The sequence below is a fragment of the Schistocerca americana genome, chromosome X (assembly GCF_021461395.2).
Source record: "Schistocerca americana isolate TAMUIC-IGC-003095 chromosome X, iqSchAmer2.1, whole genome shotgun sequence".
In the NCBI taxonomy this organism is placed as follows: domain Eukaryota; kingdom Metazoa; phylum Arthropoda; class Insecta; order Orthoptera; family Acrididae; genus Schistocerca; species Schistocerca americana.
In genome coordinates, this window is record NC_060130.1 from 612,653,952 (window position 1) to 612,677,532 (window position 23,581).

Consider the following 23,581-nt stretch of genomic DNA (forward strand, 5'->3'; position numbering starts at 1 on the left):
GCGTGCATCTTTGGGAAGGTTTAGTGACATCTCACAACAGTCAAAAGGACTGTGTCTGTGATGCAGTATCCACAGTCAACGTCTATCTGCAGAAGTTCTGGGAACTGGGTTGATGCAAAACTTTTGTTGTTGTGTGTATATGATGAAGGGACTATGTACAACATTACACAAGTGCCAAAGCAACAGGCTCTGATAGTGAGAGGCTGTGTTCACAGAATAAAATAGAAATGGGCCTATAAGTATATAGGTTAACAGACTCAAATAACAAAAAGATGCTGATAACAGCCATGCTGAAGAAATTGGAGAAACCCAGTTAGACTAGTTAGTAACTGAGGATAATTGCTATTATGATTAGGACTGTTGATAAGAAGTATCAACACATAAATAGAGCTGTGGTTATTGAATGGAATACTTCTAGCTGATTAGGTACCATCAGTTGTAAGTGGCTGGCAGTGAGATGACTGACTGAAAAACCCCAAATAAGAACAGAAATATGACTCATTACATCAGATGGATAAAGAAGTCAAACAGAAAGATTCTTGACATTTGATACATAGGCATCTGTTTGAACCCTTCATCTTTCACAATGGACCATTTACATCTACATTTGTACACTACAAGCCTTCATAGGTACAGTGCACCAGTATTTTGTTACTCAATCTTCCAGTTTACAGAAAGTGTGATGAAGATAGACAAATACCTATGTGAGGGCCTGAATTTCTCATTTTACTGTGTGGCCGTATTCTGTCAGATAGATAGAAAGCTTTCCTTGAAGATGAAAGCAGTGACATCTTTGAAACAAACAGCACTAGACATCTGGAGGTTTTTGGGCACATAATGTGTCAGTGGGCTCAGTATTTCTTATTTCTGTTAATAAAATGAGGAAACAAATCATCCAGAGAAGATCACAGAAGACCAGCATGTTATCCATCTAGTTAAGGATTGGTGATTGGAGAAAGATATTCTCATTGAGACAGATGTTAGAAAAGTTATGCATGTGGTTGCAGTGAAGTTCAGCAATTACTTCTCAGTAAAAAAATTAAAAAGTTGTAGTTCATTGACCCTGCCATTGACAAACTCTGCTGTGTGCAGTAGTGTGTTCAAATGGAGTAATATGTAAATACAAAAGAGGTAGCAAGTGTAGAAGTGTGCATACTATTTATATTCTTCACAAGTATTGATGATGATATATGCCAAGTGTTCAAGTGACTTGTTCATTTGTGTTTACTTTTGAGTAGAAATTTTGATGTGCACTTGGGCAGACCATTGTTGTATTGAAACAACTGTCTTTGCTTCATGATTTTTTTACTTCTTAACCACTTTGACATTTTACAGTAAATGTTGGCTGAAGTATTTACACCAAATTTTGCAAATCCATTATTAATGAATACAAGCAGTTAATTCATCGCCCTTGTTGTTGTGTATACTACTACTTCGGCAACGACCTCCATCATCACTAGTAGCTACAGATTTTTTTCAGGTCTCTATTTTTATTATTAAGATCCCGAGTTCATTACACATATCAGTTTATAGCTTTTCAAATGTGTACTGGAACAGGAGTGCAGTCTTAAAAAAAGTAGTGGTACCATTTGGTGATTATTTCTCTTCCTCAGTTGTGAATAATTGTTTTCATTGGACAGTGTTGAAGTTTGTAAGTGTATGTGATGTCAGCTTGTACACCATTTTAATTTATTTCTCATTTCAAAACGTATTATAACACTTGACTAATTATCTTTTCTTGTGGCTTGTAGGCCCCATCGGAGGCTGCCGGTACGAGCAGTTCCAAACCTTCCATTGGGATTAGCCGACATAAATCAGAAAGAGAGAGAAAAATCGGACACAGGCGTGTTGGTGTCGGTGGAGAAATTACATACAAAAAGGTGAGTTATGTGATTTAAGCCAAAAGTAAGTGTTGTTTCTGTAATAAGTGAACCATAACCACGAAAATGTCAAGTAAATGTATAAACAGAGTACCATTGTAAGGAAAAATTGAGTATGTGATTTCTTGAATGTGGCCCACAGTTTATTTAATATCTGCCAAGTGTTAGACAAAAGCGAATTTCAGTATGCGGAGCACTGAAAAGTATGAGAATATGAAAAGAGTTTTAGTCCACTGTATTGTGTTTCTGGTTTATTGAATTTCAGGCATTGTTAGTACATTAGTTTTATTCCATAGGGACTTAACTGTTTATACTCGCCTTCCATTATTGCAGCTATGTTTTTGTCTCCCAAAACTGCATTAATTATTTTGTTTTGGTTTCTGCCAATACATTAACTTTTTGCATTACAAATCAGTGTAAAATGTTTACATTTTGTCATGGACTGTGCAATGCTCTCAACTTAAACTAATGTTTCTCCTTCCTATGATCAAGACTTAATCATGTCTAACAACAAAAAATGTAATTAATTTATTCACGTGTATCCTTTTAAAATGATATTTATTGATCTCACCATATAGAATTCATTATTGTCAAGCCCTGCCCCCATTTCATTTCTCCTTCAGCATATTTAATAAGTAACTGTTTTTATAAATTTTGGTGTAGATGTGTACTTTCATCTCTTTTTGTTCTCATATTAAACACTGTGGCACTCATTTCCACCGTAAATGCTGTAATACAATACAAATATTAATTCTGCATTATATTTTGAAATTTTGAATGTGATTGGATGCAGCAGCTGTAGAATGAAATCTCCATGAGTGTATAGTGAAATACAGCCAATCAGTTGCAGAAATTGAAAGAAAGGTCTAACTCGGTTTCGATGTCTGTATTAGTCTTCTTCAGAAGAATCAATAATTGTACTGGTTAGATAATGTTGCAGAGGTATGTTAAAATTGTAGCTATAAGCCACCAATGAAAAATAAAATTCATCTCTGTAATAGTAAAATCATACAAATAGTGCTGATCATCATTAGACAGTATTTCACAAATGTAGTAAGTGGGTGCATTTTCAACATAAAATAATTTTCTGTAGAGTTCCTTGTTGTTCCTTAGTATAGGTCCATACAGGATGTCCCAGGAGGAATGGTCAGTATTCAGGGATGTGGCAAGTATGATCATATGAAGCAAAAAAAGTCTACTGAACATGGACTTTAAAACACCTTATAGTGAAACACAAATCTTCTAGTGAAAAGGTGCTCACAGCTCTTCAGGTACACCTTTTAGAGCCCATATTTACTGGACTTTTTTTACATTGAATCATCATTCCTGTAACATCCATGAATATTGACCATTCCTTATGGGTCATACTGTATTTCCCATATTCATCAGTTTTCAGCCCCTGAATTTTTGAATGATTTTTCTGTTTACTATTTTTTTTCATGTATTTTCTCTATTTCACCCACATCAAGTAAAACTGTGTTCTGCTGCTTTTAGGGCATGAAAACTTATCACAGTGTTATAATGCCTGATTTTGGCATTAATGGAGATTGATGCTTCATTATAGATGTCCTTGGACATTTGGCACACAGTTTTAATCTTTCGGTTTCTAATGGCATTAGTTCCTTTACTTAGTCTGTTGTTTGAATGTCTTCAAGATACTTGAATTTCTGAACTGTATAATTTAGATTGTTGTTGTTTCTGTTTTTGTTGTTGTTAATAGTATGCTAAATATCATAATAATTAATAGAACAAACATTTTATCAACAGACTCTGATACACTGTTTGTGAGACATGTGTAATATAATCTATGGCAAATCAAAATGTAACAGGGCTTCCATCACATTTGTAGGTAGTTTTTGTGAAGTAAGGAGAAAGATAGAATAAGTACTGTCAAGCATTTTTCCTCGTTTCTTCCGTATTTGTTATGGTTTACTGATGTTTACATTGTGCAGAGCTTGTAAAACTGACTGCATTGAACTGTTCAGAAAAATGAAAACTGTGCTCTTGAATAGGGCACAGATCTGTTATTCATGGGGAGCAGTAATATGTATGCATTGATATGTTGGGAATGTTCATATCAATGTGCAACGCAGTGTAAAATGGGAGTTTTTATGGCTGTATTGTGCCCGTTAAATGGTGTGATTTCGCTTTTATTTCACTTTCTCAAAATGTTCCCAGTAAAATGGAAGGGCTCTTTCAACATCTTATCACTCTTGTCAACAACATCAGGAACATAGCTTGCAGTTAGGTATGTAGTTGTTAAGTTGAACTGTTTATATCATCGCTGAACTTTGTTTTATTGTCATCAGTGCATTTTCAGACTGTCCCAGACTTTATTTATTTGTCTATTTATTGATTTATTTATTTATTCATAATTCATTATGACCAAATTTCTTGCAAAGAGCAACATGTTTTGCAGTAACTAATGTTTAATGAATCTGTCATGATTATTATGACAATTATCTGTAGTCATTTGTATGCATAACTTTTATTTTCTAACTGTTCTACTTTTTAGATACAAACAACCCAGATCATGGGGTCTATCCAACTTGGAATTCAGCACGCAGTTGGTGGTTTGGCATCTAAACCAGAACGAGACTTACTAATGCAGGATTTTATGACTGTAGAAACTACAAATTTTCCTTCGGAGGGATCGAATCACACCCCTGCCCATCATTATTCTGAATTCAGATTTCGTACATACGCACCAATAGCATTTAGATATTTTCGAGACTTATTTGGCATTCAACCAGATGATTTTTTGGTAAGTTTAGTGATAAAGCTACGTAATGTTGCTTTTGCCCTGTTTTTCTTAGATTAACAACCGCAGTGCTGTATTTGGTGTTAATTGCCTTGTGTGTTTCCGATAGCTTAGCTCTGCCCAGTTGGTATAACTGTTCAGTCTGGTGTCTTTTAATAGAACAGCTTCCTTACAGTGAATTCCATCATGGTTTTAACTTCAAAAGTGCAACTGTCTTTTTTTTCCAAAGTAAATGAAGATAAAAGGAAACAAGAGCTTGGTTAGAATAACAGAGTGAATGATTGGATCAGAAAATGAGATTGCCCATTTCTCCTATTCTTCCTTATTGTTCTGCTACATTGTGTGCTGCATACCATTGTCTGTTGCAGTTGGTAACAAAACATTTGTGATTTAATTTCATTGTGTAATTTGACCCTGCACAGCTTCTATATTTTATTCAACAGAATGTCTGAAACTAACAGTGAAAGTGCGCAGAAAAGTGATATAACGATTACGATCTTGCAAAGTGATTCCCAAACTGCATGTTGATGTGCAGTATGTGAGTTTATTCAGTATGGAGTCTACAGATAGTGTGCCACAGTCATGTTGCATATTTGGATCATGGTAAATGACACCATCTCCTTCTATACTAAGCTGATCTCAAGTCTCAATCTATCTCTTAATATAATCTAAGCATATTATAACTATTCATAGTCCTTAACATATTAATCTAATGAGAGTCAAAATATGTGGACCTAACTTTTCCAGCTTTGTTCTGTCCTATCCCATTCATGCATTGAGGGGAAAATGATAGTGTATATGCCTTTGGACAAGCCTAATCTTCCATGTCTTATTTACATGACCTCCACGTGAAGTGTACAATGGTGGCAGCTTAATGGTCACACAGTGGTATTCGAATACAGTTTTCTAAATTTACCAGAAAGGGTTTTGTAAGAAGTAAACTGTCTTTCTTCCGAGGATTCCCATTTCAGTTTTAGTCTTTTCTGTTACACTTTTGTATGGGTACTAGACCAACCTGTTAAGATTCTAACAGCATTTCTCTGAGTTCATTCTATGTCTGTTGTCATGCCTGTTTGATAAAGACTCAAAACACGGGAATGAAAATCTAGAACTGGTCACACTAATGTCTTGTAAGTGATTTCCTTTGCAAATCCACTGCATTTTCCCAAAACCTTTCCAGCTAATGCAAATCTTCCATTTGTCTTTGCTACTACTGGTCTTGTGTGGTCATCCCATTTCATATTGCATCTTAGTATTACCCCTATATATTTAAATGTTCTGACATGTTCCAGAAGTTCACCAATAATCTTATAATCAGGTACAATTGAGTTGTTTGTCTTTGTTATGCACATTATCTTGCATTTGTCATACTAAGAGAGGTTCTATATATTAGACAAAATGGAATTTTGTCCAAGTCTTCTGTATTTCCTTATTAAGGATGGTCTAATGTCGATGCTGTGCTGTAGATTTCAGCCTTGTCAGCGAAGCATGCTGTAGTGTTGCTGATGCTATCTGATAAATTGTTTTTGTATATTAAGAACATTAAATGATCTATTATGCTTTCATGGGGGAAAACCCAACATTATGGAAGTTATGTGGAGCATTTACTGTTTAGCACAATGTACTCAGATATTCATCAAACCAGTTGCATATCTACAAATTAGCTACAAATTAATGACACTATTCTTAAAGTTTCAGCTATGTTTCTGGTTCTCTTTATTGACTCCAAGCTGACAGTGAAACCTTCAACTAATGTGATGGCAAGATCTTCACATGTTGCCATACTTTAGCCACAGGTCATGGGGAACGAGTGGGATTCTTCTTCTCCAGTGTAATAATGCTTTTGTATGAAACTAACTAGAATGTTGGCCAGAGGTTTATGGACAAGTGAGACATTCATAAGTCATCATTGACACCGTCCATCATTATGGGATTATGCTGGCCAAAGGTGCAAGAGGATCATCCCAACAACCATCCTTTACTGAGGCCACAGAGCCACTACTTTCTCTCTGATAGTAGCTCATTATGGTGCATTAGGTATACTTCTTCTTGTCTGTTTAAAATCACTAGCATTTCATACCATGCTTTTCCTGATTGGTTTGGTCTCCCAGAGCATCTTTCAGATTTTACAGTGTGTTCACACAGCAGACAAAAAAATACAGAACATCCATGACTCCTACCTTTAGTAATAAAGACTGAGGAAGGTGATTTCATTCTTCTGGGCACCAGAACATATGAAAATTCAGGGACACAACATGCTTTCTGCGTGCTTGCTGTCCCTTCATAATTGAGACACACAGTCTAATGACGGGTAGTGATAAACAGCAAGATGCAGCTGGTGATGATGCTAAGACCTGTGGTGAACTTCCTTCCAGTAAGTTGGCAAACAGTCATTTCACACATATACAAATCAGACTTAGCCTTCTGACGTACAACTTCCTGCATCAGTGGTGAGGCTGCGACAAAGCTTTTGGTATGCATATTCAATATGGCATATTTTAATAGATTTTTGTATCCTAAATAGATGTTTTGTTTTGTATTCAAACGAGAGCAGTGGTTAGTTTTACCAGTTGATGTTCCCATTGTGTAAACCAGTTTTGAGACAGATAGGTCACAGATTTTCAAGTTTTGTGAAATGCCTGGTCTACTTACTAACTAGTTGGGGAGAAGATAGTAATTTCCTCAGTAAGGTTGGCTTGTCTAGCTTTGTTGTATGTTATCATCTAGCCACACTTTTCCTGAGCTGGATTTCCAGATTCAGCTATGTTTATATAAGTATTTGAAATGGAGACAATGGTTATCATTTTATATTTTGATTGGATTGGTAAATGATAGTGTAAACTGGAGATAGGGGATGCTATTTTAACAGGTTTTTTACTTAGTCTCTTCAGAGTTTTATTTGCTATTTTGACTATGCCAGAGATTTATGAAAACAGTGGTGGTACTTTCTCAAGCACAGGAGAGTTAGGAAGAGAATGCAGATGCATTGTAACATCCTAACTGTAACTGGCAGCTGAAACTCTGAAATTGTTTCTCTGAATGGCAGCAGATTCGTACTGGGACGTTGTTTGTGGTTTGACGATAGCATGTTGGTTCCAACTCAGTGTTTAAGACAGTGAACTTGTATTTGGAGGAGTGAGAGTCAATTATTATTGGAGTGGTCATCAAGCTCTAGACGTATCATGTATACATCACTTCAGGCAAATGGTAGACTGTTTCCATCAACGAAGGCATGGCAAATTCGTTCCCCTGGCCCTATTCACTTGAAGTCTCTAATGACTATAGTGTTGATTGGATGTTAAGAGTTTGACACTTCCTTGTTATTTCTAAGTTACAGGATTAAAAGACTGAAGATCAGGAAAAATGGCCTGGCAGTCCAAGCTATGGTACTTGTGAACAAAACTAGTTGAAAATGTGCATTCAGTGAAACAACTAAAATGTATGTTAATAAGAGGGATGTACTTGAAGCAATTGAAGGCAAGATCTTGCTAAAAGAGAAATATTCTGCTAGAAGCAAAATATTCTGATGCTGAAACATTTGTGTTGCCTTGATTGTACTGTTTACATGTTGCAAGATGAGTGAGGGAAAGCAATACGACGACAGATGCTACGAATCCAGCCATTCATTAAATTAGAAGTCTTGGACAGTCTTGTTTCTCTCTCTCTAACGCGCGCGCGCGCGCGCGCGCGCACACACACACACACACACACACACACACACACACACACACACAGAGAGAGAGAGAGAGAGAGAGAGAGAGAGAGAGAGAGAGAGAGAGAAGGGTTGGGTTGGGGGTGGGCGGGGGGGGGGGGGGGGGCATCAGAAAGATGAATTGATTGTTCTTCATGTTTATTTTACAGAAAACCTGTCACTGTTTGTATTTTTATTGTTGACAGAGTGGCACACAGATTATGATTTATAGAACTATGATTACTGTTATACCTGTCATTATTGGATTTGTATTTACTACTTCCAGATATCAATGTGCAGTGCCCCTCTGCGGGAGTTGTCCAATCCAGGAGCAAGTGGGAGTATCTTCTATCTCACTGAGGATGATGAATTTATAATTAAAACTGTGCAACATAAAGAAGGCGAATTCCTTCAGAAATTACTTCCCGGCTACTACATGGTAGTAAAACCTAATGAATATTTTACTTGGGAGTCTGTATTATAGGTTCCATGTGTTAAACATGTTAATAAGTTAAATGTTTTCTCTCTCTTTTTTTCTTTGACAGATTTAAGTATTAATATTACATTTATTTTCTGTTCCAGAACTTAAATCAGAATCCTCGGACCCTATTACCAAAATTTTTTGGTCTTTATTGTTATCAGTGTAATTCTAAAAATGTCAGACTAATAGTTATGAACAATCTGCTCCCTTCATCTATTAAACTTCATCAAAAGTATGACTTAAAAGGCTCAACGTACAAAAGAAAAGTAAGTATAACCCACAAATTATGTCTGTGGTGTAGTGTTGTCAAATCTTTGACACAGTCCTGTTTAGTTTATGGTACTGTAATTTCTGCATAAGCCAAGAAAATGTCATTTCATATATTCTATGACTATATCTATGCAGATAATGACAAATGGGACGTTATGAAGCTGTTGGTTTGTAAAGTGTAAAATTTAATATTAATTGCAAACATGAACTACTTATTTATGACAAGTAGGAGGAATCCGAAACCTACACCATAAGTTTGGAAACGAAAGTGAGTCTACAATAGATTATTCTGTTACATTATACAGTTTCTCTGAACATAAATTTTGCGGTACATGTTGGAAGTGATTGCTATTAACCATTGTGAAATTACCTCCAAGTGCCATCACAGATTGGTACACCCTTCTGTAAATCTGGCTTTTACCTGAATAGCATAGTAGACTGTCCTGAAATATATGCACCTGTTGGGAACATTTGACACTTTCCAGATAGTCCTACAAGGGAAATGAGTAGCTTCTAGGTCTGGTAAGCTGGTGAGCTATCTAACAGAATCCTCATATCCCATCCGTGTGCCAAGGATGATGTCAGTGGGATACTAAGGCATGATAATAAAGGAATGAGCCATATTTTTGACCACCTGCTTGAGCTCAATGTGACTGTAATTGTTTTGTAGAATACATTTTTCTATGTGTGAGACACTTCCAATTTTGTTCTTTACAGTAAAGGAAATAATGTCACACACAGGCATAAATTAGCTGGAAAAACTTTGTGTGTTGTTTGCAGTCCGTTAAGTTTAATTGCTTGGTGAAACTGAGCAGTCTATTCCTTACTCACTGCAGTGCCTACCACATTGCTTTATGTTTGTGATTAATGTAGTAGAGTGTTTTTGCTTATAAGAAGTACAAAGTTGAACTAGTTTCAGTTAGGAGGCATGAGGCATTAGGTATGTCATTTCATGTAAGTGGTACATGAGCAAGTGATTACTGCAGTACAGTGAACTTTCTATTAATGTTGTAAGACAGAGTGTAGAAAGCTGTTTAAAATTAATGCTAATAATACTTCAAAATGTTTTGATAAATTAGGAATTGTGGGAGGGAGGAACTGACCTGAAAGTCCATTAAATTAATAGCCTGTTAACCATTACAGGTTTATTTCAAAAGAGTGGGAACCTTGAACACAGCTCATTAAAGGCAAAGAAAAAGGTGTCATAGAATTTCTAAAATTGCAGGTTGTTACATAAGTTATTGGCCATTATGAAGTTACAGATTGTGATTGGATGGATCAAGTTATTCTCATAGACTTAATGAGGGAAGACTAGTGCAGACTTGAAAATAATATTTTGTTGTTTGTTTATCAAAATCAAACTTTCTACTGTTTCGTAAAAATAAATTGTGAGAGATCAGAAGTCAAGTCCCGTGAAAAATTGAGTATTTAATGAGGATATATACTGTTGTGGGGCTAGTAACAATGAATGACTCTGATTTGTGTACGCTTAGTACCAGTTAAAGCAAATAAAGTTGAAAAAGTACTGCAGAGCATGATATAAATATTGTAGTGTGTTGTTCTTCCCATCAAAATATTCCACAAATAAACTGTACATAAATCCGCACGCTCATGTTTGATGTACAAGTTACTTAAATATTGTAAAATTATTTGATATATGAAAACAAATTATAATCCAGAAAAGGAAAATGGTTCTAGTCCATTGTCATACTTTGGGAAAAAAATATCGCCATCTATTATGATGTATTGTTGAAACTTATAATGTGTACTTAGATTTGATTGCAAACCAGAGCCTTGAGTGATGCACTTTGGGAAATGTACTTCCAGGCCCCTTCTGTTTTATGTTTAGTGAATGATGGTGAATGTTACAGCTAACATCACATTCAGTGTACTCTGCAGATAGCAGGGTACTGCAGTAATCTTCAAGTTAGGAAGATTATAGAGAGTGGAAGCTGTGTTGGCCATGGTCAACAAGCTTCAGACTGTTGCTCTGGGCTGCGGTGGCATTGGGGCAACTGAGGTGAATGCTTTGACACTTCAGTCTGTAGCATCGCCTGGGATCCCTGATACTACAGCATCTTCAGATTTGCTCATCCTGTCCAGTCGACACATTATGGCGAACTGTGGCAGGGTTGCAAATCTCTGGGCAGAAGGCAAAATGGGTATTCAAAACAGGTTTGAGGTATTGCCTGCTGCTGAGAGTACATCTGAGCCAGCACAGGACGCCATGCCCGTTGGCACTGGGGCCAATCTTCCTGAGAGGTCCGTAAAAGCTCAGAGGGTGGGATTGCTTGTCATTGGGAGCTCCAATGTTAAGTGGGTGATGGAGCTCCTCAAGAAAATAGTGGGCAGATCAGTAAAGAAGGCTAGTGTCCAGTCTGTTTGCCTGCCATAGGGTCTCATCCAAGATGTGGAGGAGGCTCTGCTGGCAGTGATTGAGCACACTGGGTGCACCCAGTTGCAAATTGTGACTCTCTTGTTGGATGGAAGCTTAGCTATCATTGTGCCACATCTTTGCTGGAACCAATTGTGATCCTCTGGTCTGGAACAGAGTGAAAGGTCTAAACCAGAGGCTCAGACAAATTCTGCTACAGTGCCCGATGTAAATCTCTCAACCACCGCTATCAGGTGGAGAATTGTGGGATTCCCCTTAATAGGTCAGGAATTGCTACACGCAGGAAGTGGCTACTAGGGTAGCAGAGTACGTGTAGTGTGCACCTGCAGGTTTTTTTTTGAGTAGAGAAATCCTTCCCCAATCCCGATAAGGTGCCTTCTGAGTTCAGAGTAGTTTATGTCATAGCAGATCAGAGGAAGAAAATGTTAATATAGTATTAGTTAACTGCAGAAGCGTCAATGGAAATACCCCTGAATTAATCTCCCTTATAAACAGTAACAATGCTCACATATTACCAGGGACAGAAATCTGGCTAAAACCAGAAGTAAATAGCAATGAAACTGTAAATTCGATGTGGGTTGTGTATTGCAAAGATAGGTTGAATGCTGGTATTGAAAATGTGTTTATAGCAGTAAAAAATATGTTTTCATCTAGTGAGATTAGTACAGATTCTGAATACAAAATAATTTTGATGAAGACAAGTGTTAAAGGTGAATCAAACACGGTCATCAGATGCTTTTTGTAGGTCCCCCACCTCAGCAGTAGTTGTGACAGAACAGTTGAGGGCAAACTTTGAGAATATTTCCCATAAATTTCATGGTCATACCATAGTTTTAGGTGGGGATTTTAACTTACCAGCTATAGATAGGGAGACTCAAGTGATTAGGACAGGTAGTAGGGACAGAGAATTTTCTGAAATTGTCCTAAGTGTCTTATCCAAAATTACCTTGAGCATTTAATTAGTCAGAGAACCAACTTGTGAATATAACATGGTAGATCTGTTAGTAACAAACAGATCCAAAGTTTTCGACTCGGCATAGAATAAGGAAATTGGTGATTACAAGCCATTACAGCATACAAGAGGCAGTTTTCAGATTATGTTAGCAGTCAGCATGAAAATTTCATCTCCATCTCTAACAACATCGAGTACCAATGGACTAAGTTCAAGAGCATTGTACAATGTCCTTTAGACATGTCTGCGCCAAGCAAAGTTGTGAGGGATGGAAAAGACCTGCTGTGGTTCAACAGCCATATTAGAAAACTGCTATTAAAGCAAAGAGAGTTTTATTGCAAATTTAAACATATTGAAAGCCTCACAAACAAACAAAAGTTAAACAAGCCCAAAATTAGCGTAAAGAGAGCAATGTATAAAGCATTCGTCGCATTTGAAAGTAAAATTTTGTCAGTGGTGACATGATCAAAAATTCTAAGAAGTTTTGGTCTTATATTAAATTGGTAAATGGATCGAAGCCATCTGTCCACACACACTGTGACAATAAAGGCTGTAAAAAGGCTGTCACAGAAAACGTCTTTTTACAAAACTGTTTCACAGAGGAAGAGTGCACTGTAGTGCCTCTTTCAAATCATCACACAAACAGCAAAATGGCTGATATCAAAATAAATGTCCATGGGGTAGAAAAGCAACCAGTATCATTCATCAGAGGGAAGGTCACTGGACTTGACAGGATACCAGTATGATTCTACATTAAATATGTGAAAGAACTTGACCCTCTTGTAGCAGCAGTGTACCGTGAGTCTTTGTAGGAACAAAGTGTCACTGATGATTGGAAAAAAAAAAAAACACAGATCATTCCCATTTTCAAGAAAGGTCATTAAACAGATGAACAGAACTATAAGCCTGTATCTCTGACATTAGTCAGTTGTAGAGTTTTGGAACATGTTCTATGCTTGCTTATTATGATATTTCTGGAGGTTGATAATCTCCGTGTGAACCAACATTGGTTCCAAAAGCAATGATCTTGTGAAACCAGTGCGCTCTGCTCACCCACAAGACCCAGAAAGCAGCAGATACAGGTGTCCAGGTAGATACTGTGTTTCATGACTTCTAGAAGGCATTCGATACAGTTTTGCACTGCAGCCTGATGAACAAAATATGAGTATACTGAGCATTAGATCAGCTGTGTGATTGTATTGAAGAGTTTCTAGGAAACAGAACACAGCATGTCATTCTGAATGGAGAGAAGTCTTCAGACATAAAAGTAACTTACGCTGTGCTCAGTGAAATGTTAAAGGCCCTTTACTTTTCATAATATATATATAAATAACCTGGTAGATAATGTTGGAAGTTCCTTGAGGTTTTTGCGGGTGATGCTGTTGTATACAGGGAAGTCACAGTGGTGGAAAATTGTAGCAAAATGCAGAAATGCCTGCAGAGGATTGATGCTTGATGCAGGGGGTGGCAATTGACCCTCAACATAAACAAATGTAATATATTGTGAATACATAGAAAGAGCCCTTATTGTATGATTACAAAATTGCAGGATAAACACTGAGAGCAGATACTTTCATGAAATACCTAGGAGTATGCACGTGGACTGATTTGAAATGGAATAACCACATAAAATTGATCATTAATAAGTCATTTTCCACACTGAGATTCATTGGAAGAATCCGCAGGAGATGTAGTCCATCAGTGAAGAAAGTAGCTTATAAAATATTTGTTCGACCAATACTTGAATATTGCTTGTCAATCTGGGAGCCATACCAGGTAGGACTGATGGAGGAAATAGATAAGATCCAAAGAAAAAGAGGACATTTTATTACAGATTCATTCAGTTATCATGAAAACATCACAGAGATAATCAACAAACTCCAGTGGCAGGCACTGCAAGAGAGGTGTTCTGCTAAATGATGTGGTTTATTGTTGAATTTCCAAGAGCGTACATTCCTAGAAGAGTCACCAAATATATTGCTTCCTCCCACATATATCTCTCGGAAAGACCATGAAGATAAAATTGGAGAGATTTGAGCCCACATAGAGGCTTACCGGCAATTGTTTTTTCCCGTAAACTATTCATGACTGGAACAGAAATGGGAGGAAGTGACAGTGATAAACAGAGTATCCTCCACCACACACTGCAAGGTGGCTTGCGAAGTATAGCAGTAGATGTAGATGGATACCATTTTTTATGTACTAGGAATCGTGTAAGTTCAGCATTTATAGTTACAAAGACAGGTGAATGATGGGTTGGCAAGTTGTAGTAAATGCCCACCATCATAACTGGTGACAGAAGATAGCTGTACCTGTTTGATCTGGAAATAAAAGTGGCAGTCATGTTCAGGTCATCCAATGAGAGTGAAGTTTGTTAGGGCTGTTAGCAAAAGAATGATGTGCACTTTCTTCGTTACAAGTGAGCATAGTGACACAAGCACATTTCAGAATGGGATAGTAATCACAATAGGTGTGTAAGAGTATGCTGTTCAAAACTTTGTTTCAAAAGAAACTAGAATCATTCAAATATTGATCTGCTCTAGATCAATTTCTACCTTCACAACTGCTCACAGGGCAGCCAGAATATAAGCATCTATTGAAGAATCATGATTGCAAACTCTTTGGCATCCACCTTATAGCTATATCTGTCTCTCTGTGATTTCCTGTACTTCTAAAAAGTGTGTGAAATTATCCATGTGCACCATTTTGAATTGCCAGGATCCACACCCTACCCATAAAACATTCCTTAACAACATTACCAAGGAGACACATAATGACACATACTCTTTATTAGTAAGGTGCACCGGAATAGCTGCTTATAATAACTAATCTTTATTCACGACAGACTGTTTTGGCGTTTATCGCAAATTTTAAGTATGTTTAAGCTGATGTGATGTCCATGTACATCATTAGTGGACTGTCTTATAACTTTCACTGTTTAGATAATATGGTAATTTATGTAAATATATTGAAAATAATACGTCTGACATCAGTTTGGTAGTTCAACTCTTATGATACTATATTTGTAAACATACAGCGTTAAAAGAGTTAAAATGTCAAACTGCTGTCAGACATATTTTCAATATATTTACTTAAATTACCATCTTATCAAAACAGTGAAGTTAAAACGTGGTTCACTAACAACATAATATGGATGTCATTATCTAACGTATATTATGCTGCTGGCCCTAAAGAAGAGAAAAAGAGCACTTGCAGTAATTGGTCTGGGACAGTGGACCAGTGCTGCTTATTAGTCAAAATACTGTATTTTGAGAAGATATGGAAAGATAGTGCTTGGCTGCAGAATCCTCCTGGTAGAAGAATGGCCAGATGGTGTAGTAAATGCGCCTCGTATTTGGATGAAGAACCGTACCCATTTTGAGTCCACTGTTCAGCAATTGCTCATCCACACCAGTAAAATTGAATGAAATTTAGTAGTGGCATTTCGGTTTCCTTAAAGGTAAATGCATGTATAGCTTTTCCGTCAAGGGTGAAGTAACATTACGTAATAAAAATTGTAGTACATGATCTAAAACATTTGGTACAAGAAAGTATTGGTGTGGTCTGTTTTTGTATTTGTGCAAAAGTTTATTCATTTGTATATTAAGGAGTGTGAAAAAAAGGTGCAAGTAGAGACAACCACTCGCCGTGTACAGGAAGTGTTGAGCAGTAGACAGACAAGCACATAAATGAAACCAAATGTTGTAAATAAGCTACAAGGAACAGAAGGCTAAAACAGATGTTCTTAGAAATTCAGAAAGAGAATGTGGAAAGTAATGGGTCATGGTAAACTGATCCAGAAATTCGTCATGGAATAGAAACAGGAATCGATCTGGGAAAGAAATTTATGGATTGATTAGATGCCTTTTTTAATGAACAATTTCCCTGTTTTAGATTTTAAAATGGCTGACTATATTTACTGTAAAGAAGTAAATATTTGTAGATAGCTAGTAGTTGTGAGCTGTAGAATGTGACGTATGCACATTGATGTGTTAAAAAAAACATATATACTATTTTTTCCCCATCATAGGCATCTAAAAGTGAACGACAGAAGAGTTCACCAACATTTAAGGATTTAGATTTTATGGAACATCACCCTGAGGGGATAGGACTCGAGGCAGATACATATGCAGCCCTTGTTAAGACAATTCAGAGGGATTGTAGAGTAAGTAGACTCAATTTTGAAGTATTTAGTGGTCATTTTGTTTTGAGGGCATGTCAGAAACTAATATTGATATGATTTGTACATTTCAGGTGCTGGAAAGTTTTAAAATAATGGATTATAGTTTGTTGGTTGGCATACATAACTTGGATCAAGCAGCAAAGGAGAAGGCGGTAAGCAAAATGGTGTGTGTGTGTGTGTGTGTGTGTGTGTGTGTGTGTGTGTGTGTGTGTGTGTGTGTGTGTGTCCCCTGAAAAAAAAAGTATCATATATTAATAAATTATTCTGATAGACATGGAAACAATTGCACAGACAAAAAACTATCCACCATCAACAAAGCCAACACCAAATAACACATGAACTTGGAAATGCAGATGATATTGTGATGCCATCTGCACAGTGCAAGATGGACAGGGCACAAAATGTTAGTTCAGTGTGAGATAGGACAAACTTCTGCAACTTACATTTCTCCATGTTACGAAGGCATTGCATTATCCAGAATTCTACCATTCTCCCATGACTATTACAAAAATTGTCTAGTGGTTGGGCTGTAATCGGACTGTGTAACAGCTGTTGTCCTCTGTTGAAAATAGTTTTCATTTTGTCCAAATTTCATATAGCTTCTAGAGAATGATGTGTAATATTATTGAGCTGTTGTAGAGAAATGGTGGGAGTTTATTCTGCAAAATATTCTCACCATACTGCAATACAATCTGTTCTTATTTGAAATATGAGAAGTGAGTCTTAACTGGTGGCTGTCCAAACCCCAATTCTTACTGTCTATTTGGTACGGGGTTCTTACACAATTGCTGGATTGCCATTGATGCAAACCTTGCAGCAATCATCTTGTTCAAAAAGAAAAGTAAAATTTGACATAGTGTAAAGTGTGGCACTATTCCTGTGTCAAAACTTTGTACTTCATACTGTGCAGTGCATGGTTCCTGAGATACCAGGGGTGAATTATCCAGTGGCTCTTTTAGAATTCAGGAAACAGTGCACATTCAATGACCTAGACCATGTCTGCGCCTCACAAATTGAGAAATGAGCTGTATCCTTAATTTTAGGTTTGGTTTATGTTTATTTTAGGTTTACGTGCCCACATTCTCAAATATTTTTTTGCAATGATGTTCCATTACAAATATTCTCTCAGGACACGTTGTGGCCTGATATATTCAAGGTAATAGTAACAGCAGATAATGTACAGTAAAGTGGACCAGAGCCTGCCACTTCGATAATGTAGATTAGTGTGCAGTGTGTACACAGTGCACAGTTGCTTACTTTGTGTTAAAAGTTGTGCAAAGCTGTTGTGTCCGAGTAACAAAGGGAAGGGATTAACTTTGAAATAACTAAAAATCATTCCCTGAAGAGGGTGCCAAATTTAGCAGATCAGTAGTTGCATTCTACCATATAGACATCCTGCCAATAGCTGACATCCCAGTTCACAAGGATAAGCTGTACAAATTGGAACTAAGGATTATTGTGGCAGAAGGGGACTGCTGACTTGTGTTCCAAATTATGTAATGCTGATATAGGAAGTGCTGTAATTTCCTAATGAACAGACCAGAGGGAATTTCATTAGAGTGTAGAGTGTGGTGTCCAAAATAACATTTTGGATATGCAGAAATGGGCCCTTTGGTTGAAGTCACTGTTAACTTGAAATGCTCTACAACCAATGCGCAAAATGGTAACTACTTGGAATGAGAAAGACGCGAGCAATCACATGTCATGAGACTCAGTAAGCCCCCATATCTGAACCTCTTTGAAAATCTGTGGGACTGACAGGAGCAGTGAACAAATTTGGCTACAATGGCGTCCATGCTGTGTGCCTTATGTACATGAGGTGATGTGGATGGAGTGGCATTTTACTACATTGTATATCTAGAATCATGTATAGTACCCTCCATAGTGACTTATGACTCTTAACAAAGCTCACTGATGTGCTACAGACTGTTACATGAATATATTTCTTCTGTTGAGCTTATAAAATTTTTCGGTCCTCCATATTCACAATTTGTTTCCCAATAATGGTTGTGTTCTTAATGATCGTATATTGAAATATGATCAGTTTCAGATATGGGGAACTTTATCAGTCTCTCGTGGGTATGCTCCACAGTCTGGATCAGCCATTGTGTAAGGTGGGACGCCATTGAAAGGTGCATTGCAGCTGCTCATGTGTAATATCAAGAGCACAGCTGTTAATGGAAAATAAATTTTGTATATGAAGAAAAGCGAATAATATTACAGCTGAGCCATTCTAATCAATCTTTCTGTGTAGCCCCATATTATATAATTATATTCTATTTCTTAATGACTTTGTGCATCCTGACAGTGCAACATATACAGTGTCTTAATCACTGATACAGTAATTTTGATGGATTTGTTGTCATGTGTAGTCTTGATGTCAGTGTTTCAAGGCTCCACAAATTCTTATGTCAGACAGTAAATTTAAAATTTGTTTATGGGTTTCGTCACTGTAAATATGATACATTTTTGAATATCGGTAAATTACTTTGAAAACAAACTTAATGCAAAAAGAAATTTTGTGCAGCATTTATTTTTGTTTCCCCCATTATATTGGATGATCAGAGAAACCCCATGATAGAAATATGTTACACTTTAATATGCTATGAAAATAAACATTTTACATTTTGCCTTTATCTTTTTTCTCAAGTTTAACAATCTTAAAATTGAAGCATATGTTTTCAGTGATTATGTTATTCTACTGAGGTATTATCAATCGAAGTGTAGATTTATGATCCTATTCTTTGCCATAAGTTACTGCAGCTGGAAACTAACCAATGTTTTGTTCCTCATTGAGAGTTATGATTGATAATTTACCTATTTATTTAAAACCACACACAGAAGGTGATTCAAAACATAATTCCTTATTTTTTGTTATTAGCGTATTTAATCTGTAACCTTATGTGGTCTCCAATTTCTTCGGATGCTACCATATTAGAGCTATATTTGGAACCAAACATTGGTACCAAGAGGCCATACATTTCTGTCACTGCATTAAAGTCTCTTGGCCAGCATAAAGTTTATGCAGCATATGACTAACTGTACTCAAATAAATTATACTGTTCAAAAGAATCAGGACAACATGAATCAGGACAACATGAATTTGGGCATCTGCCATACTCCATTGAGCAATAATTGGGGAATGGGTATGTTATGAAATTATGCCTTTATATTTCAAAAATTAAGTACACAACAAAACACCATTACATCCATGATCGTTTACATAAAAAGAACTGAGATGTACAACCGATGTCGAAAACAAATTGGAAATCACCATTCATCCCATCATCCTATGTGCTTGTCATTTGACTTTGAAAACTTCAATAATGTGTATGCCCTCCATGAGTGTTTATCACTGCCTGACACCTTCATGATGGCATGCTCCATATAAGTCTATGGAGGTCACTCTGTGTTATCTGTTCCCATTCGTCAGTGAGAATTAATGAGAGTCCTGGAGTGTCTGGTGGAACATCACGACCACGATCACAGCTGTCAAGCATGTCCCACATATTCAAAATGGAGTGTAGGTCAGGACTCACTGCTGGCAATGCCATTACTTCAATGTCCAGGCTTTGCAAGACATCTCTGCTGATGCCCACCACTTAGACTTCGGCATTAGGAGCAGCTCAGGGCCACCACAGTATGCAGCAGTCACCATATGGTCCAACAGGTTCTGCTTGATGTACTGCATGACAGTAAGGTGACCATGGACAACAACAAGATCCATATGGCCGATGCACTGAAGTCTCCCCTCAGCATCACAGGACCTTGGAAATCTTTCAGTTTCCTGGACAACATTTTGCAGGTACCACTCACCACAGGTCTCTGCACACAAACACAGCCATCACCTTGGGTCAGAGGATATCTGGACTCCTCTGTGAATAACATGTTTCACCAGTGATGAGGTTGCCCATTGATAAGGGAACAGCAGACATGAAGGTGAGCTACAAGGTGATGTCGTGTCAAAGGGTACTTGAACAGGTCACCTGGGTCATAAAGTCCTATCTCATAAATGGTTCATTACAGTTACTGGCCCTTCTGAGGTCATCTTGCAGTGCTCTGCGGGTATCTATATGACGTGGCAATGCAGAGGTGGCCAGGCCAGGTATTGGTCCCCATGTGGGGGTTGTAATGCACTGGCAACCTTGTCCAACTTGCCTTGTTTACTGACCTATCTCCCTTTAGGGCATCCACAACCTATGGATGACATAATGAAAGGCTTTGGCATCTGCAATGACACTACCGAAAGAGCATCCTTTTTGGATCAAATCGACTGCCCTTGTAACTTGCACTGCATTAAGCTGTCGCAGTGCATGTGCTTGGTTGAATACAGTGTCCAAAAATGACAACTGCCACCTGCGTACCTCACTAGAAAACACTGGGATGCCGGTATGCACTTCCTTCTGAGAAGTCGGAAAGATGTTAATCGTAGCCTACATCGAAAGCAAAGCTCTCAAGCCATGCAGTAAAACAATAGGTACTGCCTTTATCATAATAGATTTAACATATCGGATGTTGATATACATGTTTACATAATTCTTTTGAACTGTGTATTAAAGTTTTTACGCCACCATATTACTCCCCTAAATCCACATTTTATAAAACTACACTGTGCTTGTGTATTGCTGGTACATTTTATGAAAATCAAATATTTTGCATTTGGTTATGCACTATTATGTGACTCATTGTTCTTTACACAAAGCCATGGTTCATTCCTGATGACATTTTGAGGCTAGTAACTAAGCAAACATGTTCCATGTGTGTTTATTCAGTGATACCTCTTGTGAAAGCTGGTGGTGATGTAAGAATTTATTACGTTTAATAGTTCAACAATTTGGACATTCTCACTTGGTTGGCCACCACCTCTTTCCTGAGGAACTAGCTGCTGTTGGTGTTGAAAGTACATGTTACAACAACAATTCTCGTCAGAATGTTGTCAGCCCATCCCAATTAAAAATAGGAATATGTGAAACATGGCCTGATACGGCCTCGTACAAAGGAACACTTTTGCACAGTTTATTACACAGCTGGTAATGTAATGTAACAGTTCCATACTGGTATGATGCTCCAGCGTACAGCAAATCAAAACATGATGGACAGAGCATCAAATCAAAGCTTCAGAATACTGTTTCCTGTTTGGCTTAAGGATGTCTCCATTGTATAATGCGACTCCAACATCCTTCTGTGCTTATACTATTATCTATCCATCCATCCATCCATACATTCATACATACATATATACATTAGCTGAAGTCCCCTGCCTTGATTATATCTTTCTGTTCTGATCTCAGGAACTACTGTAGTGATTCTGATAGGGCTTTCATGAATAAGCTCGCACAGCCTTATGCTGTGCCTGGTGCATGTTAAGTGGCCCTGTGTGATTTGTACCACTGTTATGTAGTGAAGGATGCTCCATACTAATGTTGTATGGTGGAGACTGCTTGGTACAGATGTTGTGTGGTCGAGACTGCTTGTTACAGATGTTGTGTGGCGGAGGCTGCTTGGTACCAATGTTGCATGGCAAAGGATGCTCCATAAATGATGTTTCCTGGTAGCAGATGGTTCATACCAATGTTGTGTGGTGGACTGTGCTTCATACTGATTGTTCATGGGAGAAAATACTTTGTACCAATGGTGCACAGCAGAGTGTTCTTTGTAACAGTGTTATGTTGGGAAAGGGGGGAAAGGCACACACAGAAAAGGTAGTTCATTGTTAGGCTGGTACTTGAGGCAGCTGACCAGCAAGTTCCCATAGCTCTTGCTGGAATTTTAATAACAACTCTACACAGTAGCCCAAAAATAATATTACTGTTACACTAGTCAAGTTGTCCCGCCATAGTTACTTAGTTCTATTTCAGCAAATTGGGGGCAAGTCACTAGTTTTGTATGTTGCGGCATTCAGTGAGTACAGTGACCATGTTGATCCCAATATAGTTTTGTTCCGAGATCCGCGTAATGTCTGATCTGTATCTATGATTGCAGACAGTCTTTTGAGCCTTCTGTTAACTGCACCCTTCTCATTGTGCTGTCTGCCCCCATTTCTGCTGCCGTTTCTTTAGATTTAATTTTATTTAAGAAAGTATGTCTGTCAGCCTGGTGAAAGCCTTAAGATTTTGTGTCACTGGGTGGCGTGCATGTCTGTTGACTTTTTTTTAGCTACTCCTTATTTGGCCTCATGAGGTTGAATGGTCACTCTCAGGATTATTCCACAGAAAATGTGAATACATTACATGGAATTATACCCGAGACCTCTTCGTCACTAGCTAATAAGTCTGGCTGTTAGTGCACAGAAGCATCTGGCCTAATTACATTGTACCTCTTGAAAGATTTGGAGAATCGGGGGGAACTGTGGTCTCTACATATGCAGGATGTGAAGGTTGGAATGCGTGAGTGTGGCCCGATGGCATCCCAGAGGGCATAGTAAGGCATTGTTGGCTGTGAATACATTTATTGTCAGGATTTATACAATACAAAATAGCTTCTACATGGTGTTGATCAGCATTGAGTAGAGCGGCACTCATGGCTGGGTGCAGATGACTCACGAGGCTCAGTAGGCGGTAACGTGGCTTGGCGCAGTCAGGGACTGCACACTCTCAGCAGAGGTGGCATCATACAGGGTGCTGGTGTAGAAGTTTGCAGGCATTGCCTGTCCAGCCTGGGTGCAAACAGCTTGGTGAACCATTCCACTAAGGTGCTGTCATGGTCATCATAGTTTGCACCCTGCTCGATGGCCAGCAGTTCTGCATGGGATGAAGGTAGCAGTGCAGAAGTATGCCCTGGCCTCGCAACAAAAGACGGCCAAGACACCGGAAGCTACTCGCAGGTTCAGCCAGGGGGCACCACAAATGCACTCTTGCGGAAGATGTGAAGTTGGCGGCTCAAGGGTCGCCCTCGATTGACTGGGTCATCGGTCAAAGACACTCAAGTATTCACATCAGTAGCAGCAATGGTGGCAGCACTGTAATTGA

The 23,581-nt window shown here is 37.9% G+C and overlaps 1 protein-coding gene across 8 annotated transcripts in view; it reads left to right on the top strand.

Annotated features, from left to right (window-relative positions):
• Positions 1–23,581, top strand: part of LOC124555023 (phosphatidylinositol 4-phosphate 5-kinase type-1 alpha) — a 319,011-nt gene that overhangs the window by 39,706 nt on the left and 255,724 nt on the right. For all 8 annotated transcript variants that reach the window (XM_047128774.1, XM_047128773.1, XM_047128775.1 and 5 more), the window contains exons 3-8: positions 1,752–1,880; positions 4,396–4,644; positions 8,619–8,771; positions 8,915–9,079; positions 16,461–16,595; positions 16,685–16,765. In XM_047128774.1, coding sequence (XP_046984730.1) covers positions 1,752–1,880; positions 4,396–4,644; positions 8,619–8,771; positions 8,915–9,079; positions 16,461–16,595; positions 16,685–16,765 — 912 coding nt within the window. The remainder of the gene's footprint in view (positions 1–1,751; positions 1,881–4,395; positions 4,645–8,618; positions 8,772–8,914; positions 9,080–16,460; positions 16,596–16,684; positions 16,766–23,581) is intronic.